Source organism: Mytilus trossulus, chromosome 13 (genome assembly GCF_036588685.1).
Source record: "Mytilus trossulus isolate FHL-02 chromosome 13, PNRI_Mtr1.1.1.hap1, whole genome shotgun sequence".
Lineage (NCBI taxonomy): Eukaryota > Metazoa > Mollusca > Bivalvia > Mytilida > Mytilidae > Mytilus > Mytilus trossulus.
In genome coordinates this window covers 59,963,343-59,984,745 of record NC_086385.1, presented here as the reverse complement: position 1 = coordinate 59,984,745, position 21,403 = coordinate 59,963,343, and the positions used below count along the sequence as shown (strand labels likewise).

The window sequence follows — 21,403 nt, the reverse complement described above, 5'->3', positions numbered from 1 at the left end:
AACATTCCTAGACATATACACCAAACTTAGGTCGACATTTCTAGTCATATACACCAAACTTAGGTCAACATTTCTAGACAAACACACCAAAGTTAGATCCACATTCCTAGACATATACACCAAACTTAGGTCAACATTTCTAGACATATATACCAAACTTAGATCCACATTTCTAGACAAACACACCAAAGTTAGATCCACATTTCTAGACATATACACCAAACTTAGGTCAACATTTCTAGACAAACACACCAAAGTTAGATCCACATTCCTAGACATATATACACCAAACTTAGGTCAACATTTCTAGTCATACAGTCCAAACTTAGGTCGACATTTCTAGACATATACACCAAACTCAGGTCGACATTTCTAGACATATAAACACCAAACTTAGGTTGCTATTTCTAGACATATACACCAAACTTAGGTCGACATTTTAGACATATACACCAAACTTAGATCCACATTCCTAGACATATACACCAAATTTAAGTCGACATTTCTAGACATACACACCAAACTTAGATCCACATTCCTAGACATATACACCAAACTTAGATCCACATATTTAGACATTACATGAAACTTTGGTCAACATTTCTAGACATATATACACAAAACTTAGGTCAACATTTCTAAACATACAGTCCAATCTTAGGTCGACATTTCTAGACATATACACCAAAGTTAGATCCACATTTCTAGACATATACACCAAACTTAGATCCACATTTCTAGACATATTCACCAAACTTAGGTCACCATTTCTAGATATATACACCAAACTTAGGTCGCCACTTCTAGACATATACACCAAACTTAGGTCACCACTTCTAGACATATAGACCAAACTTAGGTCGACATTTCTAAACATATACACCAAACTCAGGTCGCCACTTCTAGACAGTGGTCAACTCAGTCACAGAATTGATGACAGAAAAGACAATTTTGAAAAATAAAAAAAATAAATAATAAAATACCAAGTCCCTTATCAAATGGCAAATCAAAAGACCAAAACATATCAAACAAATAGATAACAACTGTCATATATTTTTCTCACCATAGCAGCATAATACCAATTTCATTGCATATGAAGTATACATTTCTTAACTCATACAATATTCAAGAACTTTCAGCTGCAACTAGACTTTGTAAAACATTATTGAAGTTGGAGCACAAGTTGAGTAGTTAGTGAGTAAAAGAAAGTCTTGTTCTTCTTCTCTGCAATTTATTTGGAAAGTAACAAGATCTAATTAATATAAATATTGTGTCTTCTTCTTAAACAATGCAAAATGGGCTAACTATGTTGTATGGGCTTTGCTCATTGTTGAAGGTCATATGGTGAACTATAAATTTTAATTTCTGTGTCATTAAGGCTCTTGTTGATAGGTGTCTCAATGGTAATCATACCACATCTTCTTTTTTATATTAAGTTATAGATTCTAAGTGCTGAAGATGTGTATTTTTTTAGTTTTGCTTTTATTAGTGTTTGTGCTATGATGTTCCTTTTGATCATACGATTCTTGACATAACTCAATATTTACACACATCATGTTTTTGGCTTTGGGCCTTCCTCAAGTACAAATTCCAACACATCAGGTTTTTACAGTGTTTTTTTCATTTCCTTTACCGTACCCTTTTATTTATATGTATTTTACTTGTATTTTACAGAAAATATATACTGTACACTGTATCTACTATCAAATATTTTGCATCTTATTGGATTTTTTTGTATGAATTTTTAAGTCAGTTGTGTTTTATGTCTGTAATGTATATTACATGTATTTGGCTGCTGTATCTAAACTACTGTCGCAATAATTACTTATGTCTGTTTGGGTTACTCACCCAATCTTGTTAATAAAACAGAACTACAAACAAATGTCATACAAGTGGGAGGTTTCATTAGATATAAAATCAGAATTAACCTGCTATTTTCTACCATATAATCCTGTACAAAGCCAGGAATAAATTGTTCTGACGGTTGATTATTTAAAGCCCAATATTTAATTTTGATAGTTTTTATGTACTTTCATTTTCTTTAATATACCTTGGAGTTCTGTTCTTTTGTAAACATTTTTTATAATTAAAAATGAACAAATATAAGTTTCATATTCTTTTATATTAAGACATAAAATGACATATAAAAATAAAATTGTCTAAAATTATTATCACAGTTGAATTACAATAAATCTAAAATGCAAAAAAATATATGTAAAACTGATTCCTTAAATAAAATCTATAAAAAATGGAATATTAATGTTAAATCAGAAGGTTTTCAAAGTTAATTGCCATGACAGTTTCTAAGGCAACCAGTACATGTATTACTATTACTATCACAATTGTAATAACTGTTACTAAGGCAACTGTAATAACTGTTACTAAGGCAACACTGATATATAACTGTTACATGTACTAAGGCAACACAGATCACTCTTGTTGGAATATTTTTCTTAATAACACCATAAATTAGAACAGTAAGTGAAATAGAATGTCTAAATGATAAAACCATTGGGCACAAAAAAAATATTATTAAATACATTTATCATTATTTCAAATACTGTGGATTCATTAATATTCGTTGCCGTTGGAAACCATTTTTTCGTTGCTTTCATGAGCACAGGAGAACTACGAATTCAAATGTTCAATGAATTACAAATTTTCTAAAGGATGAGTGTAGACTTTGCCAAAACCACAAAATCAAATATCCACAAATAACTAAGTTTTCCTCAAACCACAAAAATTGGTACCAACGAAAATAAATGAATCCAGAGTAAGGAAAAGTACGCCAATTTGGAAAGACTAGTATTTCATAGATACTCTTCAAAGATTTCCTCCAAATGCCATAACAAAGACAAATTTCTGTATCACTTTGTTCAAGATGTGGTATGATTGCAAATTAGACAACTCTCCACAAGTTACCAAATGACAAAGAAATTAACAACTATAGGTCACCTAACAGCCTTCAACAATGAGCAAAGCCCATACCGAATAGTCAGCTATAAGAGTCCCTTAAGAGACACTTATAAACATTACAGCTAAACCGCATTGTATTCAATAAACAAACATTAAAAACTTTACTAAAATAATTCGTCTTCGTCATTCTCATCTAATACTGTCTGTTCTATTTCTCCTAACAATTCCTTCCTCATTTCTTCTATTTCCTGTCTTGACTCTGGAATTATGGGATCAGCGAGAATAAAATCGTCCTTATCGTCAACATGATAATCTAGTTTCCCGGACCCTTGATATGCCAGTTCAGCCTCTTCTTGAGTGATTGGTGCACTAGAGCGTCTATATTTTAATGTCTTGATTGATTTTTCTTCTGGCGTCAGAATTTCTCCTGGTGTGAAACTGACGTCAGCTTTATGCTTAGATTTTAACATGCTCTGTAAAATGTTTAAAAGTAAGATATAAGACATAATGTTATGTTCACAGTTATTTAATTCAAAAGAGGTAGAATATACCAAAAATTTATAAGTCAAAAACAAACCGACCACACAATGGAAAAAAAAAAGAAAACTATAGATTTAAAAAAAAACAATATATAAAATACAACAACTGAACAACATGAACCCCATTAAACAGATCTAGCTCCACATGTGGCAGCAGTAAATTTGCTGATGGTAGCAACATTGGGTACTAAATTTTTTATTCAGTAATAAAATAATATATTGTCAAAGTAGTGAAAAACAGGACATCAATTAGCTAGTACCATAACTACCAATGACCTTCAGATGTCTTGTGGACTTGTTTTGTGTATTTACTTTCCTGTTTTATCCATGTATACTCAGCATCTTCTTTCATTAAAACAAAACATTGTTTGTAATTAATATTTAACCAAGGGAGACAACTACTTATTTTGTATAATCTATAAATCTCTTGTTTTTTAAAAGATATTAATGCATTTATAATAAATAATTATCTTGTGAAGAGTTGGTTCATTGGCAAACATTTGATTCATAATAATTTTTGTTGATTTCATGGGTAAATTTCAATAGGCTTGTTTACAAATCTTTGTAAAACCACAAGATCAAATATCAAGGATACAATTTTTCCTCTACACATGAAAATTAGTACCCACGAGAATAAATGAATCCAATGTAATCCATAGACTTTACTTACATGCATAACTTCTTTAGCAGAGGACACCCTGACAACTCTCTAGACTTTACTTACATGCATGACTTCTTTAGCAGACAACACTCTGACAACTCTCTAGACTTTACTTACATGCATGACTTCTTTAGCAGACGACACCCTGACAACTCTCTAGACTTTACTTACATGCATGACTTCTTTAGCAGACGACACCCTGACAACTCTCTAGACTTTACTTACATGCATGACTTCTTTAGCAGAAGACACCCTGACAACTCTCTAGACTTCACTTACATGCATGACTTCTTTAGCAGACGAAACCCTGACAACTCTCTAGACTTTACTTACATGCATGACTTCTTTAGCAGACGACAACCTGACAACTCTCTAGACTTTACTTACATGCATGACTTCTTTAACAGACGACACCCTGACAACTCTCTAGACTTTACTTACATGCATGACTTCTTTAGCAGACGACACCCTGACAACTCTCTAGACTTTACTTACATGCATGACTTCTTTAGCAGACAACATCCTGACAACTCTCTAGACTTTACTTACATGCATGACTTCTTTAGCTGACGACACCCTGACAACTCTCTAGACTTTACTTACATGCATGACTTCTTTAGCAGACGACACCCTGACAACTCTCTAGACTTTACTTACATGCATGACTTCTTTAGCAGATGACACCCTAACAACTCTCTAGACTTTACTTACATGCATGACTTCTTTAGCAGACGACACCCTGACAACTCTCTAGACTTCACTTACATGCATGACTTCTTTAGCAGACGACACCCTGACAGATCTCTAGACTTAACTTACATGCATGACTTCTTTAGCAGACGACACTCTGACAACACTCTAGACTTTACTTACATGCATGACTTCTTTAGCAGATGACACTCTGACAACTCTCTCCTCATCAGCTGATACTTTCTCGTCGTATAATTCTCCACATTTCTTCACATATAATCTCCTGTAAAACATTGTAAATCAATTATACACATATGGCTAACGATACTTTTTTTATCTGCAAACAAGAATGTGTCCATAATACCCAGATGCCCTACTCACACTATCATTTTCTATGTTCAGTGGACTGTGAAATTCAGGTCAAAAATCTAATTTGACATTAAAATTAGAAATATCATATCACATGTATCATAGGGAACATATGTTTTAAGTTTCAAGTTGATTGAATTTCAACTTCATAAAAAAATAACTTGACTAAAAACTTTAACCTGAAGCGGTATGGACAGACAAACGGAGGAACAAACAAAGAATGGACGCAGACGAGAAAACACAATCCCCTCTACATCTATAAACCTAAAAAATGTTTTTTTCAAATGACAATGCACTCATTTTATATATGTAATCATCCAATCTATCTAATCCATGTATGAATAAACTTAAACTGACAACATGCTGTTAGGACTGGTCCAGAAAGTGATTACCAGGTGTCTTGATTGAATGTTTAACACTATTTTCTGGCCTATTGGCTATCTCATGTCAGTCAGTTTTTATTAGTAGATGATACTGGAGTGCCAAAGACCTTCTTTGAACAAACTGACAATCATATTAAATTAAGACAGGACACAAACACATCTGCCATGTGTGGAGTTTGAACTCGCAACCTTACTGTAGACAGGCTACAAATACAGTAGGTGAACTACTTAGACCACTTTGCCACCAGAGCCCTAGGGGTCTTAAAATGCTATTCTATAAAAATGTCTAATAGTTATTGGTCTGTGTTATCTTTTAATCATTTGGTTATTATTCTGATTAACATCAGTAATTTCAACATTATTAGTTAAGATTTTTATCAGATTACATAACAGAAAATAAATTGTAAGCCATTTTCAGTCATAAATAATTACCTTAGATGTAGGTTTCATTATAATACGTAATTCTGATTAGCTACACTGCAATCTTGCATTATTTTTTAATCAACTTCATTACACAATAAAAATGATCATTCATGAAAATGAGGTCCCACAAAAAAGTGCACAGGTAAATTAAATAAAAACTAGATAAAAATCATGTTTTCAAGATCCAAGCTAAAAAATGTAATTATAAGTATTGAATGCTTCTTTTTGTAACTTCATAGGGTTGTAAAAGCATTGACTGCGCGCACTTTTTTAAAATGAAGTGATTTTGCTCTTCATACAAAATGTACTTTGGTCAACGCTTTTACACCCCAATAAGGTACAAAAAGAAGCATGCAATTCTTAAATATAATACAGACATGAATATGTGACATTGGTGCACTTATATTCCATTTCCTAATATTTATCATCAGGGCCTGTCAATGATAAAGATTGCAGATTATTTTATTAATTGGTACTGTCTTAAATATTACCCACCGTAATTCCACATTTTTAGTCATTAGACTGTTTATTTGATCTTTATATTTGTCGTCGACTTGTTGAACTTTTTCTTCAAACTGTTCTTCAAAAGACATTAGTTTAACTTTCTGAAATAGAAAATACATAATGGTTTAGTTAACATCATTGTGTATAGATGGTCTATAAAAAGCAAACTTTATTGTTAAATTCCCTAAGTTTTGTTTGTTATCTTGAATGTATCTTCTTAATCCATAAAATTTTGTTGTCTTACTTTATAAAACAAATATCTCCTTATTAAACAAAGGAAATGTACAAATATAAAAGTTAGAAAAATAAGATGAGAACCAGAATGTTGTTTTGTATCATTTAAAGGTTCAATAAAGTTTAGTTCTTATACCATGTATACACGTGGAGTATTTGACAAAGAAAAGAGGTACTGATTTTTTTATTTCTAAATGTATTTTAAGGGTTTTGAGTTACAAGACAAACAGTACAATTTACCTCATACTTTTTATGCTAATGAATGCATTTATGAGTGAATCGTTGTTTGAGTAAAGACCAGTGGCAAATATTTCTGTGTACGTCCAGTCGATTCAGGGAGACCTTTTTAAAATGAGTTATGCGTACATGTACAGCAATGATGATGTTTTAAGTCTTGATAAGGGGTTAATAAAGCTACGCAAAGTTTTTTTTATGACAAATAAATATATCAAGTTTAGACAAACATTTCTGTAAAGAACTTTACTGATAATTGTTATAAATATCAATTCTATTCAAAACCGCTTCTTCCTTAAATATACATGGTAAAATTAATGTTCTAAATAGATATAGGAAGATGTGGTGCGAGCGTCAATGAGTCAACTCTCCATCTAAATGTCTAGTTTTGTGTACACTTAATCTACACAGACCTACATTGACCTTCGACTGCATGTAGACAAAACATGATTTAAACTACACATAAACATTGAGTTTTATCAATGGGAAAGTAATTGTGTTTAGTTTATGTGTGAGTTACACTAACACAACACTGATTTAAGGTCAATGTGAACACAGCCGAAATATATGTAGTTTTAAGAATGCAAAATAATGAAAGAGATATCGTTTAAAATTTTTAATAATACATGCAAGTTGTCTGCTCTATGGTTGGGTTGCTGTCGCTTTGACACATTCCATATTTCCATCCTCAATTATATTACCTGGATCTATCACTTACCGTATCGGCTAAATCTCTAGTTGTTGTTGCTAATAATTTACAGGTCTCATTATAACTGTTCTTAACTTCTTCTAATTCTGTTTTTACTTCCTGAATAAAATGAAAGGTGAATAATTAACTTTACAATCAATAGTTTGTTGATGAAAGTTTTAAAATTGTGATTTTATGTACTTATATGTTGTCAAAACATTAAGGCTACCTATACCATGCCATAGAATAAAATATATGTGAATAAACAAATTTTTCTTAACACAATTGATATAACATTGCAACAAGAATGTGTCCCAAGTACACAGATGCCCGACTCACACTATCTTTTTCTATATTCAATGGACCCTGAAATTAGGGTGAGAACTCTAAATTGGAATTAAAATTAGAAAGATCATATCATAGGGAAGATATGTACTAAGTTTCAAGTTGATTGGACTTCAACTTCATCAAAAACTACCTTGACCAAAAACTTTAACCTGAAGTGGGACGAACGAGGAGTCTCTCTAGTTCAGTGATTGTCATTAGTTTATGTCTGTAAATATTTGTTATTTTTCTTTGTATATTGTTCTATTATAAATAGGCTGATTATTTTACATTTTCATATCAGATCTTTCAAAGCCAACTATACGGATTGTTTTTTTCCCCCATTGTTGAAGGCAGTATGGTTTCTCATAATTGGCTACGTCCACTTCATTTGAACTCTGGTGGATAGTTGTCTTACAAATACCATACTTAAAAAAAAATATCTGTAGTGTCTTTTAACATTAATCTATAAATCATAAATGGTTAAATAAATCTTGTTCAATTTCAGAATTTTATCCACTACTGATCCTTCAAATTTATGAGGTCCACCACATATGTCATTTTAAGACCCCTTTTTCGTTAAATTTGCTGAAAACTTACCTTTAACTCAGCTGTTGTTCTTTTTAATCTTTCTAGATCAGCAGCAACATTAGAAAATCTTCTGACTAGTGCCTACAAAGATACAAATCTTGAATAAGTATACTATAAACATATGTCTCAAAAGGGAGGCAGAAGTCAAATTCATACTTATTTAAACAAGATGATTAAATGGGGAAAATTCTAGTAAGTTCAAATATAAAATTAATTAAAGAGACCCCCGCACGGCCCCCTTTTCCTGATATTAATTTAATTTATTCTCAGATTGCTCAGAGGATTGACATTCTTGTTAGAGATTTGTAGACCTCTCTGGACAACAAAGCATAGTCTTTACAGAAAACATGGAAATTGCCTACACTGACTTGTACCAAGTACAAGCTTGAAACAATAATTACAGTTATACTAAACTGATTATGACACAAGTTTTACCTGAAATCTGATTGGAGTTATCCTATACTAAACTGATCATGACAAGAGTTTGAACTGAAATCTGATTGGAGGTATCCTAAACTAAACTGATTATGACAAGAGTTTGAACTGAAATCTGATTGGAGGTATCCTAAACTAAACTGATTATGACAAGAGTTTAAACTGAAATCTGATTGGAGATATCCTAAACTAAACTGATTATGACAAGAGTTTGACCTGAAATCTGATTGGAGGTATCCTAAACTAAACTGATTATTACAAGAGTTTGAACTGAAATCTGGGTGGAGATATCCTAAACTAAACTGATTATGACAAGAGTTTGACCTGAAATCTGATTGGAGGTATCCTAAACTAAACTGATTATGACAAGAGTTTGAACTGAAATCTGATTGGAGGTATCCTAAACAAAACTGATTATGACAAGAGTTTGACCTGAAATCTGATTGGAGGTATCCTTAACTAAACTGATTATTACAAGAGTTTGAACTGAAATCTGATTGGAGGTATCCTAAACTAAACTGATTATGACAAGAGTTTGAACTGAAATCTGATTGGAGGTATCCTAAACTAAACTGATTATGACAAGAGTTTGAACTGAAATCTGATTGGAGGTATTCTAAACTAAACTGATTATGACAAGAGTTTGAACTGAAATCTGATTGGAGGTATCCTTAACTAAACTGATTATGACAAAAGAGTTTGACCTGAAATCTGATTGGATGTATCCTAAACTAAACTGATTATGACAAGAGTTTGACCTGAAATCTGATTGGAGGTATCCTAAACTAAACTGATTATGACAAAAGAGTTTGACCTGAAATATGATTGGAGGTATCCTAAACTAAACTGATTATGACAAGAGTTTGACCTGGAATCTGATTGGAGGTATCCTAAACTTAACTGATTATGACAAGAGTTTGAACTGAAATCTGATTGGAGGTATCCTAAACTAAACTGATTATGACAAGAGTTTGACCTGGAATCTGATTGGAGGTATCCTAAACTAAACTGATTATGACAAGAGTTTGAACTGCAATCTGATTGGAGGTATCCTAAACTAAACTGATTATGACAAGAGTTTGAACTGAAATATGATTGGAGGTATCCTAAACTAAACTGATTATGACAAGAGTTTGAACTTCAATCTGATTGGAGATATCCTAAACTAAACTGATTATGACAAGAGTTTGATCTGAAATCTGATTAGAGGTATCCTTAACTAAACTGATAATGACAAGAGTTTGACCTGAAATCTGATTGGAGGTATCCTAAACTAAACTGATTATGACAAGAGTTTGACCTGAAATCTGATTGGAGGTATCCTAAACTAAACTGATTATGACAAGAGTTTGACCTGAAATCTGATTGGAGGTATCCTAAACTAAACTGATTATGACAAGTGTTTGAACTGAAATCTGATTGGATGTATCCTAAACTAAACTGATTATGACAAGAGTTTGACCTGAAATCTGATTGGAGGTATCCTAAACTAAACTGATTATGACAAGAGTTTGAACTTAAATCTGATTGGAGGTATCCTAAACTAAACTGATTATGACAAGAGTTTGAACTGAAATCTGATTGGAGGTATCCTAAACTAAACTGATTATGACAAGAGTTTGACCTGAAATCTGATTGGAGGTATCCAAAACTAAACTGATTATGACAAGAGTTTGAACTGAAATCTGATTGGAGGTATCCTAAACTAAACTGATTATGACAAGAGTTTGAATTGAAATCTGATTGGAGGTATCCTAAACTAAACTGATTATGACAAGAGTTTGAACTGAAATATGATTGGAGGTATCCTAAACTAAACTGATTATGACAAGAGTTTGAACTGAAATCTGATTGGAGATATCCTAAACTAAACTGATTATGACAAGAGTTTGAACTGAAATCTGATTGGCGGTATCCTTAACTAAACTGATTATGACAAGAGTTTGACCTGAAATCTGATTGGAGGTATCCTAAACTAAACTGATTATGACAAGAGTTTGACCTGAAATCTGATTGGAGGTATCCTAAACTAAACTGATTATGACAAGAGTTTGACCTGAAATCTGATTGGAGGTATCCTAAACTAAACTGATTATGACAAGTGTTTGAACTGAAATCTGATTGGAGGTATCCTAAACTAAACTGATTATGACAAGAGTTTGAACTGAAATCTGATTGGAGGTATCCTAAACTAAACTGATTATGACAAGAGTTTGAACTTAAATCTGATTGGAGGTATCCTAAACTAAACTGATTATGACAAGAGTTTGAACTGAAATCTGATTGGAGGTATCCTAAACTAAACTGATTATGACAAGAGTTTGAACTGAAATCTGATTGGAGGTATGACTATCCTAAACTAAACTGATTATGACAAGAGTTTGAACTTCAATCTGATTGGAGGTATCCTAAACTAAACTGATTATGACAAGAGTTTGAACTGAAATCTGATTGGAGGTATCCTAAACTAAACTGATTATGACAAGAGCTTGAACTGAAATCTGATTGCAGGTATCCTAAACTAAACTGATTATGACAAGAGTTTGACCTGAAATCTGATTGGAGGTATCCTAAACTAAACTGATTATGACAAGAGTTTGAACTGAAATCTGATTGGAGGTAGCCTAAACAACTGATTATGACAAGAGTTTGAACTGAAATCTGATTGGAGGTATCCTAAACTAAACTGATTATGACAAGAGTTTGAACTGAAATATGATTGGAGGTATCCTAAACTAAACTGATTATGACAAGAGTTTGAACTGAAATCTGATTGGAGGTATCCTAAACTAAACTGATTATGACAAGAGTTTGACCTGAAATATGATTGGAGGTATCCTAAACTAAACTGATTATGACAAGAGTTTGAACTTCAATCTGATTGGAGGTATCCTAATCTAAACTGATTATGAAAAGAGTTTGACCTGAAATATGATTGGAGTTATCTGTTGTTTCTTATGTATACTGTAAATTCAGAAATTATTGAGAAGTTTTTATTAATGCGAAAAATGCAACTAAGAAGTTTTTATTAATGCAAAAAATGCAACAGAGTTGTTTTAACGCAATATTTTAAACTTACATTTGGAAATTATTTTATATGAATTAAACATGATTTTTCTCAAAATCGTAAAAAACTAGATACCATTGAGATGGGAGCCATCTCTGTGGGCCCCGCTGTCAATAACGTGGGGTAAATAAGTTGTATGGATAATCTGATATGAAACATTATTTGAAGTTATTACATAGTCTCATGTGTGATTTTATTCTAAGAGCGGACACAATGTCAAGAACAACGAACGGATGGACAGACCGACAGACTGACCTTTGACTTAGGATGCATACATTATGACACATTCTCTGGTGTTGGTTAATATATATGTTAAGTTGAAAATGTTTGTCAGGTTTAAACTATGAAATAATAACAGCTGTCCTCTCAAAATATAGTGTGGATCAAATTTGTTAGCGATGGACAGACCAACAGACAGACAGACCTTTGACCTAGGAAGTTGTACATACATCATGACACACCCTCTGGTGTTGGTTAAAATGGATGTCAAGTATGATATTTGAAATCATAACGGTTCTCAAGATATAGAGTGGACACGATCTTCACCACAGGACACAGGGGTGTCAACTGAAACCAAAGTTTTTTTTAACCTTGACCTTTGACCTAGGAAGTTGTACATACATCATGACACACCCTCTGGTGGTGGTTAAAATGGATGTCAAGTATAAACTTTGAAATCATAACGGTTATCTAGATATGGAGCGGACACGATCTTCTCCACAGGACACGGGGTTGTCAACTGAAACCAAAGTTTTTTACCTTGACCTTTGACCTCGGGAGTTGTACATACATCATGACACACCCTCTGGTGTTGGTTAATAAACATGTTAAGTATTAAGTATGAAATCATAATGGTTATCTAGATATGGAGCGACGCGATCTTCACCACAGGACACAGGGTTGTCAACTGAAACCCAGGTTTTTGACCTTGACCTTTGACCTAGGAAGTTGTACATACATCATGACAGACCCTCTGGTGGTGGTTAATAAACATGTAAAGTATAAAGTATGAAATCATAATGGTTCTCTAGATATAGAGCGGACACAAAGTTAAAGTGTTACGGACGGACAGACTGATCACTATAGGGCGACCCACCTAAAGGCGGGGCCCTAATAAAATCATGTTTAAGTCTCAAATGACAAAATCACAATAATAAATGCACGCAATAATTTCTCAATTTACAGTAATAGTTTTATATGACTTTTATAACTTAATCTAACACCTTTTACAGGTGAAAATGATATATTTTATTATCTGAGAAAAAGCAGTTTTTTTAATATTTCATACTTCAGAATTCTGTTGCATGCATGAATAATTATTGATTTTGAGACAGATTGTTATTTTTCTTCTTATAATAATAAATAATGTAGATTGTCAGAAATTATGTTACATACACTAAGTTCTTTGCATTTATCAATATTCATTATTATTATAAATGTGGATTTTGTGCCGACTGTTATTTTCTTCTAATAATGATAAATTAAGTAAATGCATCAATTTTTTTAAATGATCTATGGATAGATAGTCTATATTCATTATCATTAAAATTATTGATTTTGTGCAGACTGCTAATTCTTTTCTTATAATTTTATCTAATTATAATAAATTATGTAACATACATCAAGTTCTTTTTTATGATCCTTGCGTAGAGTGTCTATATTTTTCTGATGGTCTTTCTGGACATTTATCCTCTCAGAATTTTTCTCTTGTATAAACTTTGTTCCTGAAAAAATACAATTACATAAATAGTTATTTGACACAAATACCATATGAATTGTTATGTTAAGTAAAGAATTCACCAAAGTTTCAGCTAAAATGTTCAAAGTATTTTTGAGTTGTAGTCATAAAACATGAAAATCATCCATTTGGTATGAATAAAATCTCATATAACTCGGAAACATAAAATTCTAAACCCATAAATTACGAAAAAATAGCAAATGTTTCATCAATGTTTTATGAAAAATAAAGAGTTTTTGAGTTATGGTCAAAAGCTTTGAACAGGAATGAATGGACAAAGGTATACCATAATTTGTACTGTAAACAGTTGTATAACAATATTTTATAACAGGAAATAGGTGTCTAACAGATCTGAAAAGTGATCACATATTACAAAAATTAAAGTTATTTTTTTCCATTATACAAAATGTCATCCTCTATAAAGAAAGCCTTGCAAACAAAAAGTAGATTTCTGTTTCATGCTTTTTCCAGCGTGGCAATGTCCAGTTAATTTATAATTGTCCAGAATATATGACCATTTTGGAAGCCATGAGTCCTACTAGAGTTGGGGAATAATAATATTTTTACTCAGTCCTAGAGTTGGATATAATAGTATTCTTACTGATTTCATGCATTGCTGTCTGTTTATTCTCCTCCATCAACATGGTCATGTCATGTTCCCGTTTTTTCCATTTTTCATCCTGGTCAAGATGGACGGTGGTTTTATATGAGGCAAATGAACCTTGCAAAAATTCAATTTCTTTTCTCATTTTTTCTGAAAATAAAAATAAAACTTAAAATTACAACAAGCTATAAAGGCTAGAAAATGAGTAGTGTAAAACAATTCAAACAGGAAAATATATAAGTATTTCTGTATAGGTTATCATCCTTATTGATTTCTATATACTGTAAATTCAGAAATTATTACGTGCATTTATTATTGCGATTTTGTCATTTTAGACTTGAATTTGAAGTAATTTAATTTTGGATGTAACATATTTTCTGATTGGCTAACATTGTTTTGTTTATCAGCTCATAGACATAATTTAGTTATGTGACCGTGATTAAAATATTGAATGCCAAATATGGAGCAATTAATGTTTTTATTTGTATATACTTGATTGTATTTTCATTTTACGCCCTGAAATTGCCAGTTATTTTGACTTAGTTTTGAATATCAAATTGGTATCTTCATGGTTTATAAACTTCAGTAGTAAAGGCAGCCCTGAACCCCCTATTCCTTAAGGTTTACCTATATCTTTATCTTAAGCAGTTTGCATTTGAGTTTTGTCAGCTTCCAGCTGATTTCTTAGTTTGTCCCCCTATTACTAAAACTTTACCTATATCTTTATCTTTAGCAGTTTGCATTTGGGTTTTGTCAGCTTCCAGCTGATTTCTTAGTTTGTCCCCCCTATTACTAAAACTTTACCTATATCTTTATCTTTAGCAGTTTGCATTTGAGTTTTGTCAGCTTCCAGCTGATTTCTTAGTTTGTCCCCCTATTACTAAAACTTTACCTATATCTTTATCTTTAGCAGTTTGCATTTGGGTTTTGTCAGCTTCCAGCTGATTTCTTAGTTTGTCCCCCTATTACTAAAACTTTACCTATATCTTTATCTTTAGCAGTTTGCATTTGGGTTTTGTCAGCTTCCAGCTGATTTCTTAGTTTGTCCCCCCTATTACTAAAACTTTACCTATATCTTTATCTTTAGCAGTTTGCATTTGGGTTTTGTCAGCTTCCAGCTGATTTCTTAGTTTGTCCCCCCTATTACTAAAACTTTACCTATATCTTTATCTTTAGCAGTTTGCATTTGAGTTTTGTCAGCTTCCAGCTGATTTCTTAGTTTGTCCCCCTATTACTAAAACTTTACCTATATCTTTATCTTTAGCAGTTTGCATTTGGGTTTTGTCAGCTTCCAGCTGATTTCTTAGTTTGTCCCCCTATTACTAAAACTTTACCTATATCTTTATCTTTAGCAGTTTGCATTTGGGTTTTGTCAGCTTCCAGATGATTTCTTAGTTTGTCCCCCTATTACTAAAACTTTACCTATATCTTTATCTTTAGCAGTTTGCATTTGGGTTTTGTCAGCTTCCAGCTGATTTCTTAGTTTGTCCCCCTATTACTAAAACTTTACCTATATCTTTATCTTTAGCAGTTTGCATTTGGGTTTTGTCAGCTTCCAGCTGATTTCTTAGTTTGTCCCCCTATTACTAAAACTTTACCTATATCTTTATCTTTAGCAGTTTGCATTTGGGTTTTGTCAGCTTCCAGCTGATTTCTTAGTTTGTCCCCCCTTTTACTAAAACTTTACCTATATCTTTATCTTTAGCAGTTTGCATTTGGGTTTTGTCAGCTTCCAGCTGATTTCTTAGTTTGTCCCCCCTTTTACTAAAACTTTACCTATATCTTTATCTTAAGCAGTTTGCATTTGGGTTTTGTCAGCTTCCAGCTGATTTCTTAGTTTGTCTCCCTATAACTAAAACTTTACCTATATCTTTATCTTTAGCAGTTTGCATTTGGGTTTTGTCAGCTTCCAGCTGATTTCTTAGTTTGTCCCCCTATTACAAAAACTTTACCTATATCTTTATCTTTAGCAGTTTGCATTTGGGTTTTGTCAGCTTCCAGCTGATTTCTTAGTTTGTCCCCCTATTACTAAAACTTTACCTATATCTTTATCTTTAGCAGTTTGCATTTGAGTTTTGTCAGCTTCCAGCTGATTTCTTAGTTTGTCCCCCTATTACAAAAACTTTACCTATATCTTTTTATCTTTAGCAGTTTGCATTTGGGTTTTGTCAGCTTCCAGCTGATTTCTTAGTTTGTCCCCCTATTACTAAAACTTTACCTATATCTTTATCTTTAGCAGTTTGCATTTGGGTTTTGTCAGCTTCCAGCTGATTTCTTAGTTTGTCTCCCTATTACTAAAACTTTACCTATATCTTTATCTTTAGCAGTTTGCATTTGGGTTTTGTCAGCTTCCAGCTGATTTCTTAGTTTGTCCCCCCTTTTACTAAAACTTTACCTATATCTTTATCTTTAGCAGTTTGCATTTGGGTTTTGTCAGCTTCCAGCTGATTTCTTAGTTTGTCTCCCTATAACTAAAACTTTACCTATATCTTTATCTTAAGCAGTTTGCATTTGGGTTTTGTCAGCTTCCAGCTGATTTCTTAGTTTGTCCCCCCTATTACTAAAACTTTACCTATATCTTTATCTTTAGCAGTTTGCATTTGAGTTTTGTCAGCTTCCAGCTGATTTCTTAGTTTGTCCCCCCCTTTTACTAAAACTTTACCTATATCTTTATCTTTAGCAGTTTGCATTTGGGTTTTGTCAGCTTCCAGCTGATTTCTTAGTTTGTCCCCCCTTTTACTAAAACTTTACCTATATCTTTATCTTAAGCAGTTTGCATTTGAGTTTTGTCAGCTTCCAGCTGATTTCTTAGTTTGTCCCCCTATTACTAAAACTTTACCTATATCTTTATCTTTAGCAGTTTGCATTTGAGTTTTGTCAGCTTCCAGCTGATTTCTTAGTTTGTCCCCCTATTACTAAAACTTTACCTATATCTTTATCTTAAGCAGTTTGCATTTGGGTTTTGTCAGCTTCCAGCTGATTTCTTAGTTTGTCCCCCTATTACTAAAACTTTACCTATATCTTTATCTTTAGCAGTTTGCATTTGGGTTTTGTCAGCTTCCAGCTGATTTCTTAGTTTGTCCCCCTATTACTAAAACTTTACCTATATCTTTATCTTTAGCAGTTTGCATTTGGGTTTTGTCAGCTTCCAGCTGATTTCTTAGTTTGTCCCCCTATTACTAAAACTTTACCTATATCTTTATCTTAAGCAGTTTGCATTTGGGTTTTGTCAGCTTCCAGCTGATTTCTTAGTTTGTCCCCCTATTACTAAAACTTTACCTATATCTTTATCTTTAGCAGTTTGCATTTGGGTTTTGTCAGCTTCCAGCTGATTTTTTAGTTTGTCCCCCTATTACTAAAACTTTACCTATATCTTTATCTTTAGCAGTTTGCATTTGGGTTTTGTCAGCTTCCAGCTGATTTTTTAGTTTGTCCCCCTATTACTAAAACTTTACCTATATATTTATCTTTAGCAGTTTGCATTTGGGTTTTGTCAGCTTCCAGCTGATTTCTTAGTTTGTCTCCCTATTACTAAAACTTTACCTATATCTTTATCTTTAGCAGTTTGCATTTGGGTTTTGTCAGCTTCCAGCTGATTTCTTAGTTTGTCCCCCTATTACTAAAACTTTACCTATATCTTTATCTTTAGCAGTTTGCATTTGGGTTTTGTCAGCTTCCAGCTGATTTCTTAGTTTGTCCCCCCTATTACTAAAACTTTACCTATATCTTTATCTTTAGCAGTTTGCATTTTGTCAGCTTCCAGCTGATTTCTTAGTTTGTCCCCCCTATTACAAAAACTTTACCTATATCTTTATCTTTAGCAGTTTGCATTTGGGTTTTGTCAGCTTCCAGCTGATTTCTTAGTTTGTCCCCCTATTACAAAAACTTTACCTATATCTTTATCTTTAGCAGTTTGCATTTGGGTTTTGTCAGCTTCCAGCTGATTTCTTAGTTTGTCTCCCTATTACTAAAACTTTACCTATATCTTTATCTTTAGCAGTTTGCATTTGGGTTTTGTCAGCTTCCAGCTGATTTCTTAGTTTGTCCCCCTATTACTAAAACTTTACCTATATCTTTATCTTTAGCAGTTTGCATTTGGGTTTTGTCAGCTTCCAGCTGATTTCTTAGTTTGTCCCCCTATTACTGAAACTTTACCTATATCTTTATCTTTAGCAGTTTGCATTTTGGTTTTGTCAGCTTCCAGCTGATTTTTTAGTTTGTCCCCCTATTACTAAAACTTTACCTATATCTTTATCTTTAGCAGTTTGCATTTGAGTTTTGTCAGCTTCCAGCTGATTTCTTAGTTTGTCCCCCTATTACTAAAACTTTACCTATATCTTTATCTTTAGCAGTTTGCATTTGGGTTTTGTCAGCTTCCAGCTGATTTCTTAGTTTGTCCCCCTATTACTAAAACTTTACCTATATCTTTATCTTTAGCAGTTTGCATTTGAGTTTTGTCAGCTTCCAGCTGATTTCTTAGTTTGTCCCCCTATTACTAAAACTTTACCTATATCTTTATCTTTAGCAGTTTGCATTTGAGTTTTGTCAGCTTCCAGCTGATTTCTTAGTTTGTCCCCCTATTACTAAAACTTTACCTATATCTTTATCTTTAGCAGTTTGCATTTGGGTTTTGTCAGCTTCCAGCTGATTTCTTAGTTTGTCCCCCCTATTACTAAAACTTTACCTATATCTTTATCTTTAGCAGTTTGCATTTGGGTTTTGTCAGCTTCCAGCTGATTTCTTAGTTTGTCCCCCTATTACTAAAACTTTACCTATATCTTTATCTTTAGCAGTTTGCATTTGGGTTTTGTCAGCTTCCAGCTGATTTCTTAGTTTGTCCATCTCTTCTTCATGATCTTCCTCTAAATCTCTAAAAGGAGAAAAACAGTTTTCAAATTATTTCAGGAAAATAACCCAACTATTATACTGTAATTTTTTTTCTTTCTCATTGTTGAAGGCTTTTTTGAAAGCCAAAAATATATCTTGCTTCTGATTTTGGACACTCAAATTTCAGTGAAAACTTTAAGTACTGAACAAATAACAATCATTACAAAAATATCTAATGAATTGTGTCAGCAGCTATATATTAAGAGAGTGACAAAAGTAATGGCTAGGTAGTCTCCCTTTTCAATTATATAAACTTTACTATCATTTCTTATAGTGTTGAGACCAGTTTAAGATTTGAAAGAATAGTATTGATCAAATTTTGAAATTTGTGTGTGTGTCTCTTGGATCATGTATACATAAAATTGAGAATGGAAATTGGGAATGTGTCAAAGAGACAACAACCCGACCATAGAAAAAACAACAACAGAAGGTCACCAACAGGTCTTCAATGTAATGCGAAATTCCCGCACCCAGAGGCGTCCTTCAGCTGGCCCCTAAACAAATATATATAAGTTCAGTGATAATACTAATTTCCAAATTGTTCACAAGAAACTGAAAATAGTTTTGCATATTTTCCTGAGAGGACGAATGGAGAAACTGTGTATATTCTTTTATTGATACAAGAATTTTTTTGGTTTTCCTTAAATGGAAGGTTTTATAGACAACAGAAGAAGTACTTTACCAATAATAGCTACCTTCTATGTTATTTGGTCATTTTGATTATTAATATGAACGCTGCCAGACTGACATGAAGTGTTGGATATTTAATGTGACATTCTGACACAGGGCCAACTAGTGCTCTCTCTTTAAGTGCTTAGAGCAGACACAGCAAATATTAATTTCAAACTCTATCGTTCAAACTAACCACTTACAGCTCTTACAGGAACCTGGTGTTCAGTGGTTGTCGTGTTTAAGTGGTTCATAAGTGTTTCTCGTTTCTCTTTTTTTTAATATAGATTAGACCATTGGTTTACCCATTTGAATGGTTTTACAGAAGTAATTTTCGGGGCCTTTTATAGCTTGCTGTTTGGCGTCAGCCAAGGCTCTGTGTTGAAGGCCATACAGTGACCTATAATGGTTTACTTTCATAAATTGTTACTTGGATGGAGAGTTGTCTCATTGGCACTCAAACCATATCTTCCTATATCTACTAAAGAGTAAAGGCAACCAATAAAGCTACAACAAGACCATCATTTGTTTTAATGAACTGCTTCATTTTGCTATTGAGTCTATAAAATGTTGTTTATGTATATTTTGTAGAACCTTGACATAAGCTGATTTCCCACCTTGTCTGTTCTCTTTGTCTCTTGTGTAATTCATCAATCTGGTCCCTCAAAAATTCTTCTGCCTACAAAATCAGTTAGAATAATGGATAAAATAAAATTACACCTTAATATATAAGAAAAGAAAGCACATTTTTATTGCATCTGCATTTACATATTGCAATAATTTAATTTTGGATGTAATGCATCTTCTGATTGGTTGACGTTATTTTGTTATCAGCCCATATACATAATTTAGTTATGTGACCGAGACATCATCAAAGTTTTTTCATGGTTTTCTACGGTTTAAAATTGAATTTAGAATTAAATTATAAGAAATGGATGTAATATTTTTATGTCTATTCGAAATAACATAAAAAAATGTGGTGCACACTGTTAAATAACCCGCTACACGGGTTATTCAGTGTGCACCAAATTTTTTATGTTATTTCTTCATAGACAGAAAAAATATTACAGTCATTCCTTAAATAGACTTGAGCTAACTAAGCCTAAGAAAATTAATGTCAAAGACTGTAAGTTACCGGTAAGTAAACAAATATATCTAAATATAGTATGTTCAAGGCAAGGCTTAAATTAAGATAATAACCTTATTTTCAGTACAATGTAACTGTAAGGTTTAATATTTGTTGTTGAATCTGTGTTTCATTCAGGATGTGTTTGTACCTTTGGCAGTGCAGTAGATCAGGAAATGATGACTTTTGTAGAGTAACTATACATCTTTTCACTAGTCCATTAAATTATTAATCTCTTACTGTAGATACATTTCAATCTCTTTATTATACTGTAAACATGTATTTGATTTTTTGTGTATTTCCCTATATTGTTAAATGTGA

At 32.6% G+C, this 21,403-nt stretch overlaps 1 protein-coding gene across 4 annotated transcripts in view; it reads right to left on the bottom strand.

Annotated features, from left to right (window-relative positions):
* Positions 1-2,103: 2,103 nt before the first annotated feature.
* The window catches only part of LOC134695389 (cingulin-like protein 1), a 54,824-nt gene continuing 35,524 nt past the window's right edge, over positions 2,104-21,403 (bottom strand). For all 4 annotated transcript variants that reach the window (XM_063556623.1, XM_063556625.1, XM_063556627.1 and 1 more), the window contains 9 exons: positions 20,574-20,635; positions 19,173-19,270; positions 14,398-14,550; positions 13,679-13,782; positions 8,566-8,637; positions 7,672-7,761; positions 6,477-6,586; positions 4,990-5,089; positions 2,104-3,389 (listed from right to left, as the gene is read on the bottom strand). In XM_063556623.1, coding sequence (XP_063412693.1) covers positions 3,081-3,389; positions 4,990-5,089; positions 6,477-6,586; positions 7,672-7,761; positions 8,566-8,637; positions 13,679-13,782; positions 14,398-14,550; positions 19,173-19,270; positions 20,574-20,635 — 1,098 coding nt within the window. In that variant the 3' untranslated portion in view covers positions 2,104-3,080. The remainder of the gene's footprint in view (positions 3,390-4,989; positions 5,090-6,476; positions 6,587-7,671; positions 7,762-8,565; positions 8,638-13,678; positions 13,783-14,397; positions 14,551-19,172; positions 19,271-20,573; positions 20,636-21,403) is intronic.